Raw genomic sequence first — 24,805 nt, forward strand, 5'->3', positions numbered from 1 at the left:
CACCACCTGGCTGCTCAGCTGCTCCAAGGAGTCACTTCCCTGCCTGTTGGCAGGATCTGATCCTTGAGAACAACAGGAGCTGGATGAGGAACCTTCTTCAGCTCCACCACCACACACCCTGGGCTCAGGAGAGCTCTGCTGAGCTGGTAACATCAAATCATGGAATGGTTTGGGTTGGAGGGACCTTCAAGATCATCTAGATCCAACCCCCTGCATGGGCAGGGACACCTCCCACCAGCCCAGGTTGCTCCAAGCCCCATCCAACCTGCCCTTCAACACTGCCAGGGATGGGGCTCCACAACCTCCCTGGGCAACCTGTTCCATTAAGTTTCATCCTTTCCACTAAACCCACAAGCAGCCTCCACCTGCTCTATGTCCAGGCTGATGTTCCACCTCCTGGTGGACACAGTAACGTGGGTTTAAGGAAAAAGGCTGGATCTGTCCAAGTGAAAAGGGTGGGGCTGATCTATCTAACTCAGGAGCCTGGGAAGCTGTGGCATGGCCAGATAAGAAGAGGAAGGGGGGGGAAAAGCATGAGGTGGCAAAGCAGCCTGGGCTTGGTGCCAGGCTCTGTGGAGAGGCTGGGAGAGCAGCAGGCAGTTGGTGCCCCTCAGGGCTATCACAGCAGAGCAGAGTCCCCATCTCCTTCCTGTATCTCTCTGCTCACCAGGCCATGGGTTCTATTTGCATCTCACCAGATGGGAAACCAGACAGTGTCATCTTCCAGAAACAACCCCCCCACACACCCCGGGGTTGGGGGGGAAGAGGGGGTAGATGCTGCAGTTACTGAAGGGGAAGACAGAATGTGCCTCCCGATGGGAGCCAAAATGAGGCAGAAACCACAGCCTTGGTTATTGGAGCTCAGTAAACAAACTAAGTGTCACCCCTGAAATTAATCATTGCTATCTCTTCTGCAAGGAGTGCTGTGAGATCTGATAAGGCGAGCCTCAGTCACACCAGGAGGCAGTGATCTCTGCTCAGGATTCTCCTAAGGGCAGGGGAACATTCCAGAACAGCCCTGGTGTCAGGGGCCATTTCTGAGAGATTCACCAGGAGACAGTTCAAGTATTTCTCTGTTCCCTTCATCTTACAACCTCAAATTCATTTGTCTGTTCTCCCAACAGTTCCTACCCCAGCTCCAACTGCAGGAACAAGGTAAAGCCATAAATCTGTCACAGTTTAAGACTGGGCTGGCTGTTCAACAGACAAGACCAGTTGATCTTTGAAACCTTCCTGCTACTCTGTACACAGACATGTCCTCACCTCAGACACACTCCTCCAGAAAATATTTCCTTCCCAAGGTTCCATAGTAGCCATCAGCAAAGAGACAGGAAATTAAATGGAAGAAAAAGAACTGCAGAGGGGAACTATCAAACTACAGGTGTTCAAAAGAACCTAAAACTGCTGTGAAAAAGTTATAAAGGCCAAATAGAGGAGTTTCAACCAGCTTCTTTTTTCACTGTAGCTCAACTTCTCTGGGAACCCTTCACAGTCAGTCCTTCCAACCCAGAAATTCAAATGCACCTTTCAGTTTCTCTGCCCCCTGTCTTTTTAAGGCATTGCAATTTGAACCCAATACCCACAGCTGGAACAAACTAAAAATATTCCCTCCTCTGTGCCATTTTGCTGTAGCAGAAAGGAGGTCACACAGCTGTGCCTCTAATTGTTCTCACCCTCTCTCATGCTATAAATACAGTCAGGAATACTGAAAAAAAAAAAAGATAATAATAATTAAGTAGTTTGGCACAACTCAACTAAGCACCACTCTGTGTCCAGTCCAAGTTTTGCTCTCACCAAATGCTTCCCTCAAGGTTTGAAAACCCCCATTTTGCTTTATTCTGTAGGAAGAGGCAAGAAAGCACCAGCTGTTCCCTATCAAATGGGCTACAGCCCTTCTAGCTTGGGATGAGCTGCACATTATCAGCCAAGCTCCATTTGCAACAAGCACAGGCCCTGCTGTATCTTTCCCCAACAAAGACACACACCACAGAACAAGGGTTATAAAACTCAAGTTCCCACCTTCCTGCAGGCTACACTCTGGCCCACGCAGTGCAGTCATCTCCCTGTAATTAGGCTCCCTAATGATGTGCTGCATAGCAGCAGAAGTAACACAATCTTTTACAACTGCTCCAGGGCTGCAGGTCAAGGATCTGACTCCTCATTTCCATTGCTCCTGCAGCAGCAGCTCCTGCAGCTGCCTCACCCTGTGCAAGAGAAGAACTGAACCCCCAACCCCTGCACCACGCTCATCTCTCAGAGCCTGGGGCAGCCAGACACTTGATCACAGTGAGCAAACACCAGAGAGCTTCAGAATTATCAAGTGCATCTCCTGGCTAGGGCTCCAGAAAGTCACCTTCTAACCCTACAGCACTGCCCAGCTCCTTGGGATTTACAGCCACGTGGGAGAGTAGTTTTGTCCCTTCCCCATCAGCCCCCTTTCAGGACCCCCTACCCACCATCTTTCAGCTTAATCCCACTGTCCCTTGAGGAAGTGACAGACAAATGGGAAACACGTAGGGCTGACCAGTTGCCACTGCAGCTCTGTCATTCTGGTCCAGAGCTAAATGAGATTATATTTCTGGCTGTTTGCTACGGGTAGGAGGGAGACAGAGCTTAGATTTAAAGTCCTGATCAGCTGAGCATGAACGTGGAAGATCAAAGGGTCATTCAGCACACAAGCTAAGCTTTCCCTCATTGTCCTTGAACAAAATTCCTCTCACTCTAAACTGTGGAGTAAAATGCCTGCCTGTCTGCCTCCCACTCTATCCCCAAGAGAGATGGCTGCACTTCACTACTGGACAGTTTCTGCACTCAAATGTTTTGAGATGAAAAGCTCTAAAGAGCAGCAAGATAAATAAAACTGCAGTTTATTAAAAGAGACTAACAGATTATTCACCAGACCAGCCAAGCTATTTCACAGTCTGGTCATGCTTGCAGTGAAAACAGTGGGAGTTTTGGGAACAGAGCACAAGCCCTGCAAAGAGTAGGGAGACATTATGAAATAGAGCATTTTCACTAAGTCATGGAAAGGCAGGAAGCCTCTCCTCATGGTGTGAATCATCAGAATCATCAACATGCCAGAAAGAAGGAGTGCACTTAAAAGTAGTAACAAAATCATCACAGAATAGTCTGGGTTGGAAGGGACCTTAAAGCTCATCTAGATCCAACCCCCTGCATGGGCAGGGACACCTCCCACCAGCCCAGGTTGCTCCAAGCTCCATCCAACTTGCCCTTCAACACTGCCAGGGATGGGGCAGCCACAGCTTCCCTGGGCAACCTGGGCCAGGGTCTCACCACCCTCATAGCAAAGAATTTCCTCCTCATGTCTCACCTCAATCTCCCCTCTGCCAGGTTTAATCCATTCCCCCTCATCCCATCCCTCCCTGCCCTTGTCCCAAGCCCCTCCCCAGCTTTCCTGGAGCCCCTTCAGGCACTGGAAAGTGCTCTAAGGTCTCCCTGGAGCCTTCTCTTCTCCAGGCTGCTGATGTCCAGCACTGCCAACATCATAACAGAGCATGGAAATGGATACAAGGAGAGCAAGGCAGTCAAGATGAGTACAAAACAGGCACAGGGACTCAGAACAGCCATAACAAAGTGTCTCATACCTGCTGCTGCATCATCCTCCACTGCTGCTTAGGCTGCTTCTACCCACTACAAGAGCCATCTGATCTTCCCATTGCTGTCACCCTGCAGCTTCTCCTGCTGGAAAACAGACACAGCAGGGATCAAGTTTGTTATCTTCTTTGGGATCTTTTCATCATACACTTGCAGAAGTTTGGGTATGTGATTTCCAGTTGCCTTTTACATCCCCATCAGTGGTGCTGGTGTTCAGGACAAACCCTTCTCTGTGCCAGCCTGTGCACCTCTGCAGGAGCTGATGTTTGACAGCTCCAAGTGACACACAAAGGTTGTCTCCAGCAGGACACAGCACACAGAAGGGACACCAGGACTTGTCATCTACACTGGCAGAGCCCACTTACCTCATCCTAAGAGATGATCTTGCTTCTCCTCCCACTCCCAACCACATGGATTCAGGAAATAGCCAACACCAGAGACTTGGTTAGATTTCCCAGGACAATCTGGGCTGCATTAGATATAAAACATTCACCATTAAGGAATGACAACTTGCTCAGGAGAACAAATATTTAAGAAACCTTTATGTTCTTATGAGAGGCAAACTCACAGCTTCTCAATTTGCACAGAAGCTCCAGTTGACCCACCAGCCTGGTCCAGTCACACCCACTGCCCTGCCACCACTTTCTGAAACCAAACCAAGATTAGAAAATGTTAGAAATATTAACTAGAAAAAAAATAAAGTTGACATCAAGGGCTGCATTTGGCACAAGAAGATTATTCCCTCATAAACACAAGGCAGTCTCAAGACAAGCTCCCCAAGAAGTGCTGCTGAATTTTTCCAGAACATGGAACTTGGGAATTTGGAAACACAGGTAAATAAAACTGTGGTAACCACTGGCAAAATGTAATTAGGAAAAAATGCAGACACTGAAGAAAATCACCTACTTGGCTCACCCCAGAGCTCAGTGAGCCAGAAGTTCATATGGGAAGAAGCTGCTTTTTCTTTTTTTTTCTTTTGCCATGAATAATTACAAAACCAGGAGTTTCAAAGGAAATCAGCAGTTCCAGCTGGCACAGAAAACTCATCCCAGGAACAGCCATTTTGCAGCAGTGCATTTCTAACAGGACACCAGTCCCCAGAAAGCAGTGACATTGCTCAGCCCCATCTGGACTTATCTGACACTTTCTCCAAGTAAGAAAATATGGGTGTGTTTTATTTCTTATTAGAGGTATAAAGGACAGTGCTCATCCTGAATAATATGAAGGGGTGTAAAAGCTACTGCTCCCATTTTGTGCTCTGCTTCCTCCAAATATATTTTCCCATTCTCCATCCATTCTGTGTTGGCAGTTTGCATTCAGTTCGGTGTTTCTTTGGCTCCTTCAGAGCTGATCAGTCTCCTAGGAAACTCGGGGAAAGATAAACTTGCCTAAACAGGGAAGAAGCCAAATTGATGCATTTTTGACATGAGAGCAAATCAGGCCAATGAGGTTGCTCAGTGCACCAAGATGGTATTAGTTTCTTGTCCTCAAAATCGTTTTGCTCAGCTCTGATTCTTGCTTCCACCTTGTCTTCCTACAATCCCCTCTTACTCCTTGTCTTAAAGTTGCTTATTTTCTTCCCCTTTGGGAAAACTTTTGGTCTCTGATACCTATTTGCCCCTCTAATCCTAAATTATCCCTCTACCTCCACCACCACAGGCAACTACCAGAATATGGTGATTAGGGACCACTCTTGAATGAGTGGAGCAAGCAAAGAAAAATTCTCTCCCTACTATACTCACATTTAACCTGTTCTTAATACCCCCAAAGTTCTTCTCACAACCAAGATATTCATGTCAGCTGGAAACTGAGCTACAAAGTCTGTGGCTTGTTGCCCACAGCACCACAGTCTGTCTTGTGAAACAGAACTGCCCACAGGATGGGCTCAGAAATGCCAAACAGGATAAAGTTTTGCCTTTCCTTCCCACATCAGTGTCCTTTTTTTTTTTATTTATTTTTGGTGACAAATGTTCCTTACACCTGTGAAAACTGATGTCATGGGGCTGAACAACATGAGCAGAGTTTTCCTTTAAGGAAGCATGCAGGGGACTTGATTGATCAGGAAGCAAAGCATTAACATCAGTGCCAGGCAGTTGGAGAGCACTGCCTAGACTGGAAGGAATGTATTAAAGGAGCAGATCCCAAATCCTAAAGCAGAGAGGAGAATCCAAAAAAATAACCCATTTTGGCAGGAACAGGACAAGGGTGGCATAAAAATATCTGGCCTATCCATAGGGTTTAGTCTTGCCAGTGCAAAATGTACTTTTATTGCAACTATTTAATAATTAGATTATAGTAGGAAACCCAGGGGAGGGAGGAGAGGGGGAGGGAGGGCAGAAGGAAGTGTGGCTATATCCAGCTGTAACTAAGTGAAAACTTCTGCTTTCAACAAAACTCAGACTGGATTTTTTTTTTCTTCCCTCCTACAACAACAACAACAAAGAGACATGGGGGCCAAACTGGATTGACCTTGCTCCTGATGCCAGCAAACACAGGCTCCACTGGGATGTCTGCATGCCAGAGCCCCAGGGAAAGAGCCAGTGCATGGATTCTGTTCAAGCTGACTGAACCACCCCTGGCCATCTACAGGGAGTTGTGTTCTGCAAGGCCTGCAGCTCAGAGCAGGGTACATGGCCACCATCCTCCACACAGGGGTCTCTGTGACTATTTATAGTACAAAAGTCAGTATTCATTCAAATCTAAACCAGCTTCAGGCTTTCAAAAAACAAACAGGCACTCCCCCCAGCTGTTTGCTGACCCGCCTGCAAACACATCCTCTCTGAGCTGGAGTCCTCCTGGTGTAAAACAGATGAGGAGGGTTTTTTTTTTTTTAAATGTGAAAATAAAAAAAAATACTATGCCAATCTGCAGCTAAACCCCACAGCCTGGGTTAGCATCAGCACTGGGACTGAATTAAATACATTTCTTGCTGTTGGGTTTCTTCTGAAGTGTCCCTAGGCTGCTGGAGAGCTTGGCCTCTTCAGATGCAAATGACTTTAGAACTCAGGGGCCTGGGCTTGTTCCAGCCCAGGTTCCACCTCAGATTTCCCACCACATTTAATTCTGTGTCTTGCACCTTCTCCCTTTTTTATACATATCTCCATTTGTCCTCTCTGAATGTTGCTGACTAGACTCTGTTAAGACCCAAGTTCAAGCTTCTCTGAGTGACAATCAGAATAATTCAGGCTCCAGCCCCAGCTCAGAGCCAGACATGGAGCAGGTTGCTGAGGTCCTGCCCAAAATTCCAGCCAGGAAATAGCAGGGAGCCATCAGCTGTTCTGGAGCTGAAGTGCCTTTGTGAGAGACACTGACCCACTCCCACATGGACACACTGATGGGGTCAGGAATTCTTCAGGCTTTACACACCTAGGTTGAGCTCTCTGATGCTGCTCTTATAACTCAGATCTTAAAACCCAAACATTTAAACACATTAAGCTGGAACCCAAACCAGAGGGAAGCCACCTCTACTCACCTTCTGAAGCCATGAAAGTCATGAAGCAACCACCCTGCATCTCCATCTCTGTCCAGCTGTTCTCTGGGTCTCTGCAGCACTTCATCATCACCCCAGCCTCTCTGTAACTCCAGCCACCAGAGATGGGCTGAGATGATACCTAAAAGCAAGGAAAATTGATTCAAGTAGAGCACTTCAGTTGTTTTCATAGTCTATTTTCATTTCATGGCATTTCTCTCACTTGCTTCAAAAACATGCTGCAGGAGGTAAAGCAACCTTGCAGGAAAGCACCAAATAACACCCCAAGCCATCCAAGTGAATGCTTAAATGTCCATAAAACACTTTGCAACTGGAAAACCTCAAGTACTTCCCAAGCATTTTTCTGCTTCACAACAATCCTTTTGTAAGCAAACCTGCTTTCTGTCCTCACTGACAGAAGTGATCATAGAATCACATCATGGGATGGTTTGGGTGGGAAGGGACTTGAAAGATTCAACCCCCCTGCATGGGCAGGGACACCTCCCACCACACCAGGGTGCTCCAAGCTCCATCCAACCTGGCTGCATTAAGCTCCTGCAGGCAGTTCCCTCAATGCCAGAGCAAGTGGGAACCAAGATTAATTTAAAATCCAATTTCAACCTATTGATGCTCATTTACAGTGGTCAGTTTTGGTGAAGATTCAATGTTAATTACCTATATTTTCTAAGGTTCAGCAAGAGCTACTTTATAAAATGTCACATTCAATCACAGAAGTTACCAAGCAGCAGGAAATTCCTCATTTCCTACATGGAAAATTCTGACAATTAAGAGACTGCATGTCTGTCTTACAAACATTATTAGAGGGAGTTTGACCCCCGTGGAGATGCTTGTTAAGCAGAAGCTACCCCAGGTTTGCACTCTGAGGAACTCCCTCCTTCTCTTCCCAAGCCGATTCCCACTCCCTCCCTTCTCTTCCCAAACCGATTCCCAGCTTTCCTGGCTTCGGGGAAGCAGCAGTTTCATTCACTGACACCTAGTGGTGATGCCCACCCGCCGTCATTCGCATCCCTTGATGTTTCCCCCCCCCCAGATCAGAGCCGAAGTTTCAGCTCCAAGAACCTCCAGGGCTGCACTCATCCTTCACACAGACATCCATGGCAAATAAAACAAGTTTATTTCTGCCATAAACCTCCTAAGTCTGGGCTGAATTTTGAACTGAAGCACGGTAGCAGTAAATTAAATCCTTGCAGGCTGTTCCCCTGGTAGATATATCCAGAAAAGGTCCCTGCTGTGGTCACAACCCCAGCTGGTGGTGGCTCCTCTGAGAGGATGAGGCAGCTGGAAGGTCATCTTCCCTTCCCCTGGCCCCCTCCCTCCACACACAGTGGATCCTTGGGTGTTCAGACTGAGAGGACTCACGGTTTGCATTCACATTTTAATTATCAGGAGACAAACCATGAGGAACTGGATTCTTGGCTCCCGTTCAAGCACTGCCACCTCTAGGAAAGTCATTCACCACCACCCACCGCTCTGCTTTTCTAGCACCATCCTGTTGGTGGCGAGAACTCCTGTTCACAGGCATGAACATAAACAACTTCAGACATAACCTAGAAGCTCTAACTACTATTTTCTTTGTGTATCTGACCAATTAAGCACTAGAACTGGTTTTGGAAAGAAGAACACTTTGCAAGTATTGCCATGGGATGTGGTAACGTGCAGGGTTTTTTTTTTTTCACATGGTTATATTATTCTTTAGTCTTCTATTCAAGCAAATCTACACTTGAATTTGGGTCTTTGCAAGGTCCAAATATGCTGTTTTAAACCAGTCTCGAAGGTAACTGTCATTTTTCTACCACAGGCAGATTCCCTTCCATGAAAGGAGGGAGAAAAGATGAAGCTGCAATCTTCAAGCCCCCCTGGATCTTTTTGTCTTGCTCCTGGCAGCCCCACATTCCCATCAGAGCCCTTCACCCCTTGGCAGCCTCAGACACATTCTGGTGAGGCTCGAGCTCTGTTTCATGGAAAATACATGGGAGAAGAGTCACTACCCAGTGTTCAGGCTGACTCCTCCTTATTTCCATTAAGGAATAATGCACTACTACTTTGTTCCTGTTCCTCCTGCCCTTTGAGCTGATGCTTGAGTTCATCCCAAATTTATCTTCAACATCTCAAGTCAGTCTAATAACTTGGGAGTATAATGTTCATTAGCCCAGCACTAGATTTAGGCTCAAGTACCACTTGAAATTCTATGAAATTCCAGCCAGTGTTTTGCTTTTCTTACAAAAAAAGGGAGGAATTCACACATTTGTGCAGCAGTGCTCTCTCCTGCAGCCACTTTCCACTAGGTTTGCAAATTGGCTCATAGAAATAGTTCACCCATAGCTTCCTGTGCTCTATGTGGACAATTTTTAGACTAAATCTGTGCTTATTTGCAACCAATAGGTACACTCCCACTTCACATACCACACATACTGCTTCCCACTGCTCTCTGCTTGGCCAAAAGCAGAGGGATTTCATCCTGACTTCAGGTTTGCCTTTCAGCATTTCACAGGAGATTAGATACACCAAGGAGCAGTAACAGTTTGTAATGAGAGAAATAGCATTACTTACATGAGCAAGGATGACATGCACTCAGAAGGATTATAGGATTAGACCCTGAGAATTTAATAATCCCTGAAGATAACCATAGCTGGGAAGAAATCACATGTTCCACTAAATACTCTTAATTTTTCCCCAGGTCTTCACATAAAGCAACACGCTGCTGAGTGTTCTCACGTTAGTGTTGTTGATATCTTACATTTAACCAGCTACTAGCCTCATCTCCCCCGAGGAACAGCTCCCATGGAGATCCTGGCTTGTGCAGGGGAACCACAAGGGGGGAATTTGCTGCCTCTCTGCTCCAGCCCAGCCAGGGCCACCTCAGAACCACAAGGAGCCTCCTCAGCTCCGTACACAAACACCACCAGCTCACATCTGAAAGAACCAAAAGAAGCCCTCCCCCCCCGCCATGTCCCGCGATGGTATTTTGAGAGCGGAAAGATTAATTCATGACGACAGCCTTTCCGAACAAGAACCCGAAGCAGCCCAGCTCGGCCAGGCCCGCCCAGGCCCGCCAGGCCTGTGACAAGGCCCGCCCCGGGCCGGCCCAGCGCAGGGCCCGGGAGAGGCCGCTCCCTCCGGCTGCAGGGAGAGCAGCACCCCCCTCGGCAGGCTCCCCGCCTCAGCAGCAACCGGGGACTCACCGCCTTCCTCCACCCAATCACTCCACGGACCCGCCGAGCAGCCTCTGCCCGGCCCCAAGATGGCCCCAGGACAACGGGGAGGGGGTCGCTCCCAGCTGCCCGGACCCAAGATGGCTCCCTGAGGGAAAACACCCGCTGCGCTCCCCTCCGGGCCGGCTTCACGCCCGCACCCAAGATGGCCGCCGGGCTAGCTCCCCCCCCCTCGGCCCGCACCCAAGATGGCCGCCGGCGGCTTCACTGCCAGAGCTGCCGTTGGGATACCTTGCCCGAATCCAAGATGGCGGCTCGGCGGGCGGGAGGCTGGCTCGGGGTCACGTGACGGGGGGAGGGGGGTGTGGACGGTGTCCCGGCGGAAGCGTGAGGGACCGAGCGGGGCTGGCGGCGGGAGCTGGCGGAGCGGACGTGCCGCGGGGCGGGAGACACGGCTGTCACCACGGAGCCCGCCAGCGCTAACACGGCGGCAACCGCCGCTTCACGGGCCGGGGGTGCCGGGGACCAACCAACCTCGCTGCCCCCGCCCCCGCCGAGAATGCCGCGCAGGAAGGTGAGAGCGACAAGGGAACTGGGGAACGCGCCCGGTAGGGGAACCGGTGAGCTTGGGACGCAGCTTTCCCCTCTCCCTATCTCCTCCGGTATCTCTCCCGGGTACAAAACTGGGGGGAAAATAGCGGCCTTCAGCCCCCAGGGCCCGCCCCGCTCGCTCCCTGAGTGGCTCCCGCACTGCCCCCCTGGGCGCTGATTGGCTGCCTGGCTTGTCAATCACCGACCCCAACGGTCCCCGTTTCCCCTCCCCCGCGCCAGCCGCGCGGCCCGCCTCTTCTCTTTCCCGATTGGCCAGCCGGTTGGAGGGCTGGCCTGCCGAGCTGCCCGCTGATTGGCTCCCGCGGCTGCCCATCTCCGCCCCCAACGGCCGCCCCCCCCTCGCGCGCGTCCCTTCCCCCATCCCGCGCCGCCCCCTCGCGCCTCGGTGCGTCTGTGGGAGCGAGGCTGGCGCTGATTGGCTGCCGCCTGCTGTCAGTCACGCCCGGCGGCCACGCCTGCTTGCTCTCCTCGCTGCTATTGGCTGGCTTCCTCTTCGGGCCACGCCCACCTGCCTTCTGATTGGCCGGCTCCCGCGGGTCTCCGCTGGGCGCAAAACAAAGCGGCGCGGGGGCCGCGCGCGCGTCTCCTCAGGCGGCGCCGGCGGCTCCTCCGGCCCCTCGGAGCCTCCGGAGGCCGCTCGGGGCCACCTCTGCCCTCCCTTCTGGCCGCCCGACCGCCCTGACCGGCACCTACCGGCACCCCCGCGCTGTGGCTGTCCAGGCGGGGCTGCTGGGCAGGGGAGGACTCCCGCCTGGTGGCTGCCCGCCAGCTCCTGGGGCCTGCTTCCCTCAGAGGGCCGCCCAGCTCGCCCTGTGCTGCAGGGCCCCGCTCGGGTGGTCCACGACGACGCGAATACGACTTCCCAGCCGCTTTTGGCGCGGCCTGTTTGCTGAGCGACTGGCTTTTCTCTGCCTTGCTTCGGACGGGGAGCCCTGACGCTGTCCTGAAGTGCTGAGGGTTGGAAGAGTCCATTTGGCCGTTCCTGGAGCCCACCTGTTTCCCCCACCACCTGCTCTGGCGGTCCCTTGTGCTCTGCTGGGCTGGCTCTGCTGTCCTGGGCAGGCAGATGGTGCCGGTGACTTGGCAGGGTGAACTGAGAATGGTCAGTGTGGAGCTGATCCTGTCCAGCCTTGAACTTTCCTTTACCTTTTTGCTTTAAATTAAATCGGGTGCTGCTGTGACCTTATTGAATCAGTTTGCAGAATATTCTTGAGGGCGCTGTCTGACGCTGTGTATCCAACTAAAATATTTTCTCCAGAGTGAGACACTTGACATTTTTAGTTTGCACGTGTCACGTCAGCTTGAAAATACCTTTCCAGCATCAAATAGTTTTATCTTTTTTGAATAGTACCACTACAACAGGCAAGTTTAGGTGCTGCTGTGCTCATGTCTGGGTCTGTGGTGTTGCAGAGGAATGCGGGCAGTAGCTCAGATGGAACAGAGGACTCTGATTTCTCCACTGATCCTGAGCACACAGACAGCTCAGAAAGTGATGGCACCACACGACGATCTGCCCGGGTGACCCGTTCCTCAGCCAGACTCAGTCAAAGCTCTCAAGGTAAATGCTTTATTTTCTTCAGCAAGGAAAAGAAAAGCAGCCCCTTTAAGCAACGAGAGGCTCCGTGTACTCCATACTCCTAGCCTTAAGAACTTAAATGTGTGGAGTTTACAAATAAAAGCATTTCCCTGCAACAAGCTGCTTGTTAAAGGAAGTGGGAATTAAACCCCTTGATTCTGCCCCCAGCTTTGCCTGATTTTTCTGAGAACTCTAAAAATTTCCTTTCCATCCAGACAGTTGTATCAGTGCTGGAACCAAGTTAAAGAGAGAGTGTGTTTAGGGGTGACAGTTGTTTTTGTTTTCTTTGTTTGTTTGGGATTTTCTGTGCTGCAAGGGAAGATATATTTTCATGACTTGCTGACTCTGCCCCTACTCTGAAATAAATGTAATCACCAGATTGCCAGTTTGTTTTGTTGTTTTTTTTTTTTTTTATGCTGCTATTTTGGCACCCAGACTGTATGAGGAAACACTGAGTGTGTCCACCTCCTCATTTGTAGTGTTAGTGTAGTCATTTCTTGGCTGTTAGTTAATAAGCTGCCATCTGGCATCAAGGGGAGGAAATCACAGTTGATAATAACTTCTTTCCATTGCTCTATGTATAGGCTTTGATATAAAAAGTTACCTCTTTCGTGACAAATTTTATTTCAGGAATACAGAAATTACCAGAAATCACCTGGTTAGTTAGGTCTTGAAAACAAGAGGCGAGGTGGTTGGGCTGTGTATGGGTTGCTTGTGATATCCTGAGTTATGAAAGTGTTATTTTTTTATGCAAAATTATTGTTTTATAGTCTTAGAAGCAGTGTGGGACCAGAAAAGCACCCCCAGGGTCCCAAGCACAGCCCCACACCAGGAGCAGTCTCGCTGTTCCTAAGGCTTGTTGTCTGATGGTTATCTGAACTACTGGTTCTTTACTTTTCCAAATTGGAGCTGGTTTGTAATTATTAGCTAATGAAGTCCAGAGAAAACTGATCTAATTCCAGTAGAAATGTCAGAAGATTGAAGCTGGGGAGAGCAGAGCAGGTGTTGGTGATGAGGTGCAAAGCAGGACGGTGGATGCTCAGCTGTTGCTGCTGCAGCCTTGAGAGCAACGTGCCAGGCAAGGCTTGGCCTCCAGTGGTTCCTGGGGGTGTAATGATGGTTTTTCTGTGGGATTAGATTCCAGCCCAGTCCGAAATCCCCCATCCTTTGGAGCAGAAGAGCCTGTCTACTCCACCAGGAGGGTGACCCGCAGCCAGCAGCAGCCTGCTCCTGTGACCCCCAAGAAATACCCGCTCCGGCAGACGCGCTCCTCTGGGTCAGAGACTGAGCAAGTGGTTGACTTCTCTGACAGAGGTAGGCAGGGGGCACAGAGGTTGTCCCAAAGTTTGCAAAATGCTGCTGGAAACAACGTGTGGTGCAGTGTGATATCCTGAGGGTAGGGGGTTTGAGGCAGCTGTCTGTAGTTGCTTGACCTCTTGTTTTGAAAGCTTTCTTCCAGGCAGATTTGTAACATCTTGATCCTTATTCAGACACCAAAAATGCAGCGGATCATGATGAGTCTCCACCTCGTACCCCCACCGGGAACGCCCCTTCCTCAGAGTCTGATATTGATATCTCCAGTCCAAATGTATCCCATGATGAGAGCATTGCCAAGGACATGTCCATGAAGGATTCTGGAAGTGACCTGTCTCACCGCCCTAAGCGTCGCCGATTCCATGAAAGCTACAATTTCAACATGAAATGTCCCACTCCTGGTTGTAACTCTTTAGGTAATTTCAGCTCCAGGATTAATCTATTGGTTTTTCCCTTCCTGCTGTGATCAAGTCCCCTCTCAGCTGAGTCATTAATCTGAACAAAATGCATTCAGTTTGGATCAGAAGTGAGCACAGGGAAGGGATATGATCTGCAAGTGTGTTCTCCCTGGAGGTGTTTTCTGGCTAGGAGTGTTTGGGGGATGACAGGATAAAGATCAAGTTAGGAGTGTGAGCTTAGGTGTGGGAGGAGGATGCAGAGTCCTGCAGGTGGGGTCCTGGGCTCTGCCAGAAGATGGTTTTCAGAAGCAAATTAATGCAGACCTCAAGTCTATGCCTGGCTGCTTACATGGAGTACAGCTTTGGAGCTAGTGTGAAAAAGATTGTCCTTCCTTGTTTTTAAAGCTTGTGCCATGAACGTGTGTTCCTTGTGTCACACTGGTCACAAACTGAGCATGCTCCCTGAAAAGCTCATGTGAGCTGTCTGGAATACTTTTAAAACCTCTTTATGATCAAATGTTAAAAGGGTTTTTTCTTTCTGATCTTTTGCAGGCCATCTAACTGGAAAACATGAGCGACACTTCTCCATATCAGGATGCCCACTGTACCATAACCTCTCAGCAGATGAGTGCAAGGTAAAGGAGCCTCTTGGTTTATCTTCCTTGTGTGTTCTTGGGACAAAATGCTAATGCCCATCCTTTGTACACGGGAAGGGAAGTTAGGATCTTTGTAAAGTAAACCTGAATCTTTGGCTATAAGTTGGTGTGTCAAAGCATCTGGCAATTACAGAGGATTCACCTCAGGGAGAAAAGGAGAGGAGGGCTTTGTTGCAGCACTGAGGGGTGGCCCTTTGGGGTTGGTGGGGGTCCTTTGGGGTTGGTGGGGCTCTGTGTTGATGGGCCCTGGGTTGCAGGTGCGAGCGCAGAGCCGGGACAAGCAGATGGAGGAGAGGATGCTGGCCCACCGGCAGGACGACAACAACCGCCACGCCACCCGGCACCAGGTGGGCCAAGGGCAGGGTCCCCATGGGCTGCCCGCTTTCAGGTGGCATAAAAACCTCAGCCTGTGGTTTTCAGCCATGATTTTTTTTTAACCTGATCTCCCGTCTCTCTGATAAACTTGTGCTTGGTCCTGTCACTCCCCATTTGTCATCTCCAGTTTGTTTCAGGAAGGGCAATGAAGTTGTTGTTTTGTTTTGCTGTCTCTGTGTATTACTGTAGATTTTAGACTAGGAATTAGGAAGAAATTTTTTACCATGAGGGTGGTGAAACAATGTCATAGGTTGCCCAGAGAAGGTGGTGGATGCCCTGTCCCTGGGAACATTCAAAGTTGGGTTGGATGAGGTTCTGAGCAGCCTGATCTGGTTGAAGATGTTTCTGCTCAGCGTAGGGAGGTTGGACTAGATGATCTTCAAGGTCCCTTTCAACCCAAACCATTCTATGATTGTATCCCTTGAACAAGAGACTGGAGCAGGTAGTGAGAGCAAAGAGGTGGCCAGTAATACTACAAAGGAGTCTGGAGCTCTTCTCATCCTGATCTTTTCTGTGTGCTTTGATGTGCAGGATGAGAGAATTCCTTTAGAACTCTAAGCTACAATTTTACCCTGACTAAATAGAAAAGAATGAAACCAGGGGAATTACATTTTTCAGTTCATTAGTCTTGGACTGGAGTCAAGATGAGTTAAGTGAGTCAGCTCTGAGCTTTTCCCCATGACTAAGCAGCACATCAGGAGTGCACCCTGTCTTGTGGGACTGAGGTGCATGGGCAAAGACAAGCTGTGGTAGGAAGAAACATTTCCTGTTTGCCATCCCTGTGTTGTACCTGGAGTGCCCTCTTATTAGCACAGGATTTGGTTCAGGGGCAACAAACCTCATCACATGAAAGCCAGGCCAGGGGAGCTACAGGGTGAGAAGGTGAATGTTTGAAGTGGATGCAGCCTAGTGAGGGTTTCCACCTCTGGTTTCTTTCAGGCACCCACAGAGAGGCAGCTACGATACAAAGAGAAAGTAGCTGAGCTCAGGAAGAAGAGAAACTCGGGACTAAGCAAGGAGCAGAAAGAAAAATACATGGTAAAAGCAGTAATTTTATTATTTCATGCCCTCCTGTCTGGAATGAAACAACTAAGCAGGAGTTTGGCTTTCCCAGCCATCCTATAACATTCTCAGCAAAAAGCAGCTGCAAGATCCAACAGCTTGGTAGCGTCATGGCAGCAAAACCTCCTGTTACTTTATTGTTCCAGGAGCACAGACAAACCTATGGCAACACTAGGGAACCTCTCCTTGAAAACCTGACCAGTGAGTATGACTTGGAGCTTTTCCGGAGAGCACAAGCACGGGCATCTGAGGACCTGGTGAGACTTCTGACTCCTATTATACCTGATAGCAAAGGTCTTTGTTAGGAATGTGAAGGCTTCCTGGGTGTTGTTGTTCAGGTAGAATCAGAGTTTGCAAGAAGAGCAGCTCCAGCCCAGCCAAATCAGCAAAGTTGCTGTAGGGGTAACATTGGAGTGCTGAAGGCACACAGCTGGAGTGAAGCTTTTGCAGTGAGAATGGAGGAATAATTAGTAACAGTCCCATTTAGCAAGTTTTTATTTTCAATGAAAGAAAAGACAGCCTCACCTGCTGAAAGGATGGCTAAGGAGTGTTGGCAACAGAACCCATCCTGACAGTAGCCAGTGACTGTGGAGTGGAGGCTGAGGCTTCTGTAGGTGCTTTGCAAAGCCACCTTCCACCTCCAGAGATGAACCAAAAGGCATTTTGATGCTTACCAGTAACAATTGCATCTGGGATATCTGAGGCAGAGCATTAGGCTGTATCCCCTTCCTGCAAATTAGGAAATAAGCTTGAAGTGGCAAGGAGCTTCCATTGCTTCCATGACAAGAAGAGTATGACCCTAGTGTTGGCATGCTGCCAAGCACTGATTTTTGTGACATTTCCTGATGTCAGTAACTACTGCTTGTGGACAGGGCTCAGACTGAGGCTGATCAAGGAGAGGTCTGTGGGAGGGGTTGTTAGACATGGTCACATTGAAAGATGACTTTTTACAGTCATTGTAGTAAGAGGCCAAGGGGGAATGGATTAAAACTGGAAGAGAGGAGATTTAGACGAGACATGAGGAGGAAACTGTTTACTCTGAGGGTGGTGAGACCCTGGCCCAGGTTGCCCAGGGGAGCTGTGGCTGCCCCATCCCTGGCAGTGTTGAAGGGCAGGTTGGATGGGGCTTGGAGCAGCCTGGGCTGCTGGGAGGTGTCCCTGCCCATGCAGAAGGCTGGATCTAGATGATCTTGAAGGTCCCTTCCAACCCAAACCAGTCTGGAATTCTGTGAATTTAGAAGACTTGAAGTAAATTCTTTTCCTTGAGGGAAACAAATACGACCGTCTTCCCACTGACCTCCCTTGATTTTTTTGGGGTCTTTTTAAAATAGTCCTCCATTTTTCCCATTCCCAGGAAAAGCTGCGGCTCCAGGGCCAGATCACAGAAGGCAGCAACATGATTAAAACCATCGCGTTTGGCCGCTACGAGCTGGACACCTGGTACCACTCCCCCTACCCAGAGGAGTATGCTCGCCTGGGCCGTCTCTACATGTGTGAATTCTGCCTCAAGTACATGAAGAGCCAGACAATACTTCGCAGGCACATGGTGAGGGCTGGGGCAGAGCTGATCCCCCTGCCTGACACCTGCTATCAGCATCTCCACTGAAAACGTTCCTGGTGTTATCTCAGCTTTAGGAGACCCGTGTGTTTCCTGGTATATCCAGGAGCTGGTAAATTTTTCCCACCCTGAAATCGCCATCCCCCCTGTCTTTGTTTTCCTGTCGTAGGCAAAATGTGTTTGGAAACACCCACCGGGTGATGAAATCTACCGCAAAGGCTCCATCTCAGTGTTTGAAGTGGATGGGAAGAAGAACAAGGTAAGGAACTGCCATCCTCAGGCCAGTCTGGAGTGGCTTTCAGATGTCCTGGGCACTCCTTTCTTGTAGAGAAGCAGGACACAAGTGGCCCTTTCTCCCTCTAGTTGTAGAAAGACTAGAGTCTGATCTGTCCACACTTGCAGTTTTGTCTGTGTTTTCCTTGTGGTTATTCCTCAGCCACGTTGTGCTCCAGCAGTTCCACCTCTTGGCTCATACAGTGCTTGGACATGTGTGTCAAGATCCTGTACTGCAGGGTAGGGGGAAGATTTCTGTGCTCAGCCTCAGTGGGTTGTGCTGCCCACCCCCCATTCCCTGTGGATACTTGGACAGCTCTGGGTTAGTGTGTGAACCAGCCTCCTGTTGGTTAGGGTGACCTCCTTAGCCCTGAGTTGAAGGGCAGAACATGGATCTGCAGCTGCACATTCAGTGCTGGGCAGCAGCACCCTGTGTGTCCTGCCTCTGGTTGTGTCTGCTCTTGGGAGGCTTCAGAGGAAGGAACAAAGAAACAAATGCAAATGCTAAATTTTGCACTGCGGGAAGCTGGGAGGAGGCTTTTCAAGTGACCAGAGATAACCTTGAAGCAGAGGATTAACACAATATAGTGCAAGCAAGCAGAGATCCAACCTTCTGCTTCCTTCACTGAGTGGTATCAGATACCACAGATGTGGTATCTGGGGAGTTAAGAGATTGATATCACAGATGTCAATTCCCACCCTTAAGGAAGCTGGGCTTATCAAGTTTCATCACAAATGGAATTGTTTCCTGGCCTAGCTGCTTTGTGTGAAAGACTGTACCTCGTTTCTCAGATAATTCAGAATTTTCTTGTCATTTGCCATGGTTTTGTCCACTCTTGGGGTGTCCCACTGTAATAAACAGATGTATTCTACTCTCCTTCTGCTTCTAGATCTACTGTCAAAACCTGTGTCTGCTGGCAAAACTTTTCTTGGACCATAAAACACTGTATTATGATGTTGAACCCTTCCTCTTCTACGTCATGACAGAAGCTGACAATACTGGCTGTCACCTGATAGGTTATTTCTCCAAGGTTAGTTGAACATCCATACACATCCAGGCACAACTCCATGGCCAGCTATCCTAGGCTTAAAGTTGTGCACCAAACACTCAATGTAATGGCTAATCAAGCAAGACACTAAGCCAGGTTGGTAGCTGAAGGATGATTGTGTGACTTGTTGATTGTGTGACTTGTTGTTAGGCAGGTTTTTCTGCTGTTGCTCCTTTCACCTTGTGTCAGTTGCACAGGCTTGTTCAGTCTGCTGGGGTGATGATATCCCCATTGTTTGTATAGATCAAGACCTGTTAATCTCTCCTCTCTCCTTGTTTTTAGGAGAAGAATTCTTTTCTCAACTACAATGTTTCTTGTATCCTGACAATGCCCCAGTACATGAGGCAAGGTTATGGCAAGATGCTCATTGACTTCAGTAAGTATGGAGGGAGAAATCCTGGAAACATGATAAATCTAATTTATCTATGGTTGTGGCTGAGCAGGCTTCATTCTAGCTGCTTTCTCTGTGTGCTAAAGAGGGTAGCAGTCAGGAGAGAGTAGTTTAGGAAGGATAAATGTTGGGTTTTTTTTTTTCCTTTGCAGGCTATTTGCTTTCTAAAGTAGAAGAAAAAGTTGGCTCTCCAGAACGTCCTCTGTCTGATTTAGGGCTCATCAGCTACAGGAGCTACTGGAAGGAAGTTCTTCTTCGTTACCTGCATAATTTCCAAGGAAAAGAGATTTCTATCAAAGGTATGCTTCCCAGGGAAAAGGTTTGCAGGGTTCAGGAACATCCCCCTGCATCTCATTCATTCATCTTCCTTAAAGATGGGGCAGGTCATGCTTGACTCATGGAGATGTTTGTGTAGCAGCAGAGCTGGTGGAATATTCCTATAATTGGGTATGGCTGCTTTCCAGTCCTGCCACCACTAAAGATAAGTCAGCTTGAAGAGTTTAAAACTATATAATGGCTTATTCTTTAAAAAAAATACATTTAAAATATTCTGAAAGGACTTTATGCATCTGTAGATTAGAATAATTTAATTTTCTAATTAAAACTTGAATTTTAAATAGAAAAATGGCTCCACTGAGAGGCTTTCTGATGCTGTGGGAAAATGTTGAGACTATTTGAACTTCTTTAATAGTATTTATATGATGATGGCACCAAGGAGTGTGCAGCATCTCCCAGACATGTCAGGGTAGTTCTGAAGGGTGAAAGGCTGCAAGTCAGACAGCCAGAGCAGGTACCTCCTCAGCATGTGCAGGGCATTTTGTGTGCATCCCTTCCAAAGGAGTTGCCTGAAACTTGGAGCTGACAACTAACAATTACAGGCTATTGCAAGGGAATCTGTTTCTGTTCTAACATAAAGTGCTGCTGTTTTGCAGAAATCAGCCAGGAGACTGCAGTGAATCCTGTTGACATTGTTAGCACCTTGCAGGCACTTCAGATGCTCAAGTACTGGAAGGGAAAACACCTGGTCCTGAAAAGACAGGTAAGATTTGTGGTGGCTATTTCTGCATATTTTTTTTTGTTTCCTTGTATTTAGCTGTTTAATTGAGATGAACTTACTGAAATCAGTATTTCCTTTGTGTTGTGCTGGACTTTCCAGTCTTCTGGTTCTAGCTGAGGGGGAGCACTGTAGTTTTCAAATGCAGTAACTGATCAAATATGATGTGAACATCCAAGGTGATTCTTCAGTAGTGCAGAATATGGTGCACTGACTTTCCTTTTCTCACGTGTGGAATAACTTTGCTTGGTGTAAGTGGCTTTTTAGGGGACAATGGATCAATATTCCCATCGTGCTCCTCCTCATGCCTGCCCTTTATTGGGCAAATGGTTGACATAGAAGTGAACTGAATCAATGGAATCTTGAATGAGTCCTGTTTGTACCCTGTTTAGACATGAGACAAGTGGTTTATAAGTCCCCAGGTATGGCATCTCTCTTTTGTTCTTCCCTCCCTGAGACTTCACTTGGTTGCTAAAAGCAGCTGATCAGTGGGATTGGAAGGGCCTGGAGAAAGCTCTGCAGAGGAAATGTTATTTTTGTCATGTTGAGCAGTTAGGAGGCTGGTCACCTTCAGGCTTGTGGACTTGGCTTTGTGCTGTTGTACCTTGGATAATTCTCCAGTGTGGATCATGTGTTTTAACCTGCCCTTTCATGCTCTTTCCCTTAGGATCTGATTGATGAATGGATAGCCAAAGAGGCTAAAAGATCCAACAGCAATAAGATAATGGATCCCAGCTGTTTGAAATGGACCCCTCCTAAGGGAACTTAACTGTCTCTCACTCCTGAAGCCAGTGAACCCCAGCAGTAGGAAGTACCCTAGGGATCTCTGTCGTATCTGTTGCTGTTGTGATTGGCTGGTACAGGACCCTCCCAAAAGATCAGTTCCCCTTGGTTCTGTCCTGGCCCGGATCTTTTGTGCTCACCACAGATGCTGGTTCTGAGGAACTTGATGTTTCGGCCTCAGTGAGGTTGCAAGGATTGGATCTGTGTAGGACCCAAACGAAGCTCCTAGCAGCGCTGGCCCAAGGAGTTCTGATGTCTGGTACTGTACCTGTCCAGTCACTGGTCTTACCCTCATGTTCTGATTCTGATGAGGTTGTGTTGTGTCCTATAATCTGGTTGTTTCTTCCTTCAGGTTCCTTGCGTTCTGAGTAATGGAGGTAACTTCTGTGGCTTTTGAACAAGGTCTAATAATGCTTGTTTGGGGAAAGTCTGGTTTTCCAACAAGCTGCAGTTACACTGACTTCAGCATTTTTAACTGCTCTCTGATGGACTGTTCCATTCCATGTACCAAATAGTTTTAGTAAGTTAACACACCACCTCTTTCAGCAGTGTTTTCCATAGAATATAGCAGGTCTTCACATAGTTAATATTGTACAGTCAGAAGCTCACATACCTTGTAACCAAGTGGTGTGATTGTTGATGTTACCTGAGGGAGTCAAGGCTCAGTGTGTGAGAACACCCTGGGCTGAGATGTTTCCTAGAGTTGCTCTTGGCATGTGCTCCTGGAGCTACTGCAGTACCACGTCTGCTGGAGAGGCCTCGTTGATTATAAGTTCCTGGTTTTGTTCCTGGTTTATCTCTTGGAGTTAGTGGGTTCCTTTACACAGAAACAGCCTGTTCAGTATATTTCACTGGAGATATGTTTCTCAGAGTAGTCTTCCTTGAATTGTAGGTCTCTGTTGGAGAGGATTTTTTCCTGTAAACTGATGAAACAAGAACTTTAGGCAGTTGTTTTGCCAACCTTGTCCCAACAGCCACAGAACTTCTGCAATGCAAATGTTGTCAGTTGCTGGGTTGCCTGAAGTGTCTGTTCTGTGCAGCAGTGGCAGCTCCAGGTAGCTCTGTGGATGGTTTGCTTCTCTGGCAGTGAATTCCTGGTTGTCTTTGTAAAAAAAAAAACCTTTTACTTCCTCTCTCCCATCAGCACCACCAGAAGAAAAAAAAAAACTGGCTTTCAAGTATAACCACTGTCCTTGTGCCACGAGTTTCCTCTATGGCTCCAGGGTGATGAAAAGGGGGGGACAATCTTGGGGTGGACGATGGCAGCATCACACAGTGCTGATTTAATGTAGACCTTCCAGTGCTTCTTCTGTGAATGGTGTCTGAAATGAAGCACTTGCAATGTACTGGTAGGTAGGAGCCATTTCCTGTTGACCACTGACCCATCCTAGTGTGGAAAAGTTCTCCTGCTCTTCTGATGGTTGTCTGCCTCTCTCTGCCTCCTTAAAAAAAACCCAGAAACAATTCATCAGTACATGGTGTATACCTTGTGGGCATTACTGGATTTTGCTGCCTTGTGCCCTTTGCTCCTGTCTTGTAACTAACTACAGATACTCATGAAACTATCCAACCAAGTAGGTCTTTTGTGGAGTAGGGAAGAAGGCCATTCTTGTGCAGAAGCTAAACCCTGTTCCCATGATGTGGTAGAATGTGCTATTCTTGTATCTACTTCTCAATAAAGCATGTTCTCTGCTCAAGTTTATGCCTTTTTTAACTTTTTTTTCCCAGTCAGATGCTATTCTGCATCTCCAGTAAAGTGAAGCTGCTGCTCTATGTTGCAAGGGACTTCATTTTGAACCTGTCTTTGTGCCTGGTGTGTTAAGGATTGTTTTTAGAGCTGCCTTGAGGTTGAATCTTCTGGCATTAGCCTGATGGTATGTTCACTCCAGAGCTCATGGTGCACAGGAGGCTGCCATGGGAAACATACAGATGTGGCCAGATACTGGGGACTTGAGAAGGGGATGAAAAACTGTGATGGCATCTGTCAGCCTGAAGTTCATCGAAGAAGGATGGAGTTACCCTAAAAGTGGTGGCCCTAGATCTTTAGCCTTCTGTGCTTCCATGACCAGACCTGGTACCGTGGGAGGGTTTGGACAGTGAAGTCCCTGATCTTCAAAAAGCAGTGTTTGAAGTTCAGCACATCTCAATATGATCTCTGGTATAAAACAGTTAATTTGTACATACCTGCTTGAGTTTCCTCCAAACATTCTGCTATTCTGCATAACTCCATGGGAGTTAAAAAAGAGGAGGGATGTTTCTGGACCCTGGGCTCTAAACTGACATGTCAGTGACCGTGGCCTGGGACTTGAGATGCTCGACTTACACAGAAAGAGCAAACTAGCTGAGATGGAATAATACCTTGGTAGCCTTGTTCTGATTAAGATTCCTATCAAGGACGCTTTCCTGAACAATGATTTTTAGTTTCTCAAGTCATATCAAGGCTCTTCCTGATTCAGTCTTGTTTTCCTTAGTAAGACAGTTTCAGCATTAGATTTGGGAGCACTGCTTTTACTGACTTGAGCCCAGTTTTGTACAATAGTAGCTGCCTTTTTTCTCTCTTTTTTTCTTGCATTACAGAGATGTGGTGTGATTTAGTTTGCAGATAACAACAGGATAAAGGCTGCTCTGCTGTGTGACAGCCAGCCCCTCTCCAAGCTTTTGTTTCCCTCCAGTCCTTATTCTGTTTATGTTGTGACTTCTCTGAGGCAGTGACTGGTTCTGTAGATACAGTTCTTAACACTGCAGGGTCCCGTGCTTGGCTGAGACCTCTGGGTGCTTCAGTAATGCAAACACTAATTAAAGAGTGAGTCATACAAATAGCCATAAACATCTCTGGTAACCGAAGGATGAGACAAGCTCAGTTTCACCCACAGTTTATTCATAGCAACTACAAACTTGCAGATGTTCTATTCTGGAGGGGGCAGTTGGAAGCCCACCTAAAAATAATAATGCTACCAAAAGCAGCTGGTGCTTTCAGTGAATTTTCCTAGATTGATGCCTTCTTGCCCCCTTCTTTTCTCATTTATTAAAAAAACCCCACTTGTGTTTAGCCTTGAATTAACACAGGAAAAGATAATGTATGTGATTTTAAGCTCCTTGAATCCAGACTCTGGAAGCACAATGGATGTGCTGACCCTCACAACAGACAAGCTCTGCACAGGCCTTTCTCAGGAGCAGGCACAGCTTTAGCTGCTGCTCCAGCCTGGCATGAACAAGGCTGGGACTTTCTTGGAATCTGCCACTGGAAAATGCTCTTTCAACCTTGGACATAGCCAAATTATTATTTTTTTTTCCTCTGAGTTTGTTCAAAAGACAAGGAAAATAAAGCTGTTTCAGCATGGAAGCTTTCTAAGTTGAACTTCTGCCCAGGACAAGGCAAGTTTTTACAGTTAAAACCCCAAAAATGAGAATTTAGAATGAATATGACAACAGAGTGGAAACCACAGC

At 47.9% G+C, this 24,805-nt stretch overlaps 1 protein-coding gene and 1 long non-coding RNA gene across 6 annotated transcripts; one reads left to right on the forward strand and one right to left on the reverse strand.

Moving 5' to 3' along the window:
• Window positions 1–2,851: 2,851 nt before the first annotated feature.
• On the reverse strand, window positions 2,852–10,441 carry LOC127394493 (uncharacterized). Of its 3 annotated transcripts, none has more exons than XR_007891630.1 (6): window positions 10,288–10,441; window positions 7,088–7,226; window positions 4,184–4,260; window positions 3,981–4,084; window positions 3,606–3,702; window positions 2,852–2,974 (listed from the first exon to the last, which is right to left on the reverse strand). It is a non-coding gene; the product is annotated as an uncharacterized LOC127394493 (long non-coding RNA). The 3 variants fall into 3 exon arrangements; XR_007891631.1 differs by lacking the exon at window positions 2,852–2,974 and adding an exon at window positions 3,393–3,494; XR_007891629.1 differs by lacking the exon at window positions 2,852–2,974 and having other exon boundaries at window positions 3,393–3,702; window positions 10,288–10,440.
• Window positions 10,442–10,629: 188 nt separating this feature from the next.
• On the forward strand, window positions 10,630–23,055 carry KAT7 (lysine acetyltransferase 7). 3 transcript variants are annotated; one of them, XM_051640373.1, is made up of 15 exons: window positions 10,630–10,831; window positions 12,280–12,427; window positions 13,583–13,759; window positions 13,936–14,175; window positions 14,710–14,792; window positions 15,071–15,160; window positions 16,128–16,226; window positions 16,397–16,507; window positions 17,605–17,796; window positions 17,978–18,067; window positions 18,972–19,112; window positions 19,413–19,506; window positions 19,674–19,820; window positions 20,454–20,560; window positions 21,243–23,055. In XM_051640373.1, the coding sequence occupies exons 1-15, from the start codon at window positions 10,817–10,819 to the stop codon at window positions 21,342–21,344; spliced, it is 1,836 nt and encodes a 611-aa protein (XP_051496333.1). In that variant the 5' UTR covers window positions 10,630–10,816; the 3' UTR covers window positions 21,345–23,055. The 3 variants fall into 3 exon arrangements, with proteins under 3 accessions (XP_051496333.1, XP_051496334.1, XP_051496332.1); XM_051640374.1 differs by lacking the exon at window positions 10,630–10,831 and having other exon boundaries at window positions 11,639–12,427; window positions 19,737–19,820; XM_051640372.1 differs by lacking the exon at window positions 10,630–10,831 and having other exon boundaries at window positions 11,640–12,427.
• The last annotated feature ends 1,750 nt before the right edge of the window (window positions 23,056–24,805 follow it).

The sequence above is a fragment of the Apus apus genome, chromosome 25 (genome assembly GCF_020740795.1).
Source record: "Apus apus isolate bApuApu2 chromosome 25, bApuApu2.pri.cur, whole genome shotgun sequence".
NCBI classification, from domain to species: Eukaryota; Metazoa; Chordata; class Aves; order Apodiformes; family Apodidae; genus Apus; species Apus apus.

Coding starts and splice junctions, on each gene's coding strand:
- KAT7 (XM_051640372.1), top strand. CDS start 12,256: ATGTCTGGGTCTGTGGTGTTGCAGAGGAATGCGGGCAGTAGCTCAGAT. Junction 15,161..16,127: donor GCCACGCCACCCGGCACCAG/GTGGGCCAAGGG, acceptor GGTTTCTTTCAG/GCACCCACAGAGAGGCAGCT. Junction 19,821..20,453: donor AAAAGAGATTTCTATCAAAG/GTATGCTTCCCA, acceptor GCTGTTTTGCAG/AAATCAGCCAGGAGACTGCA.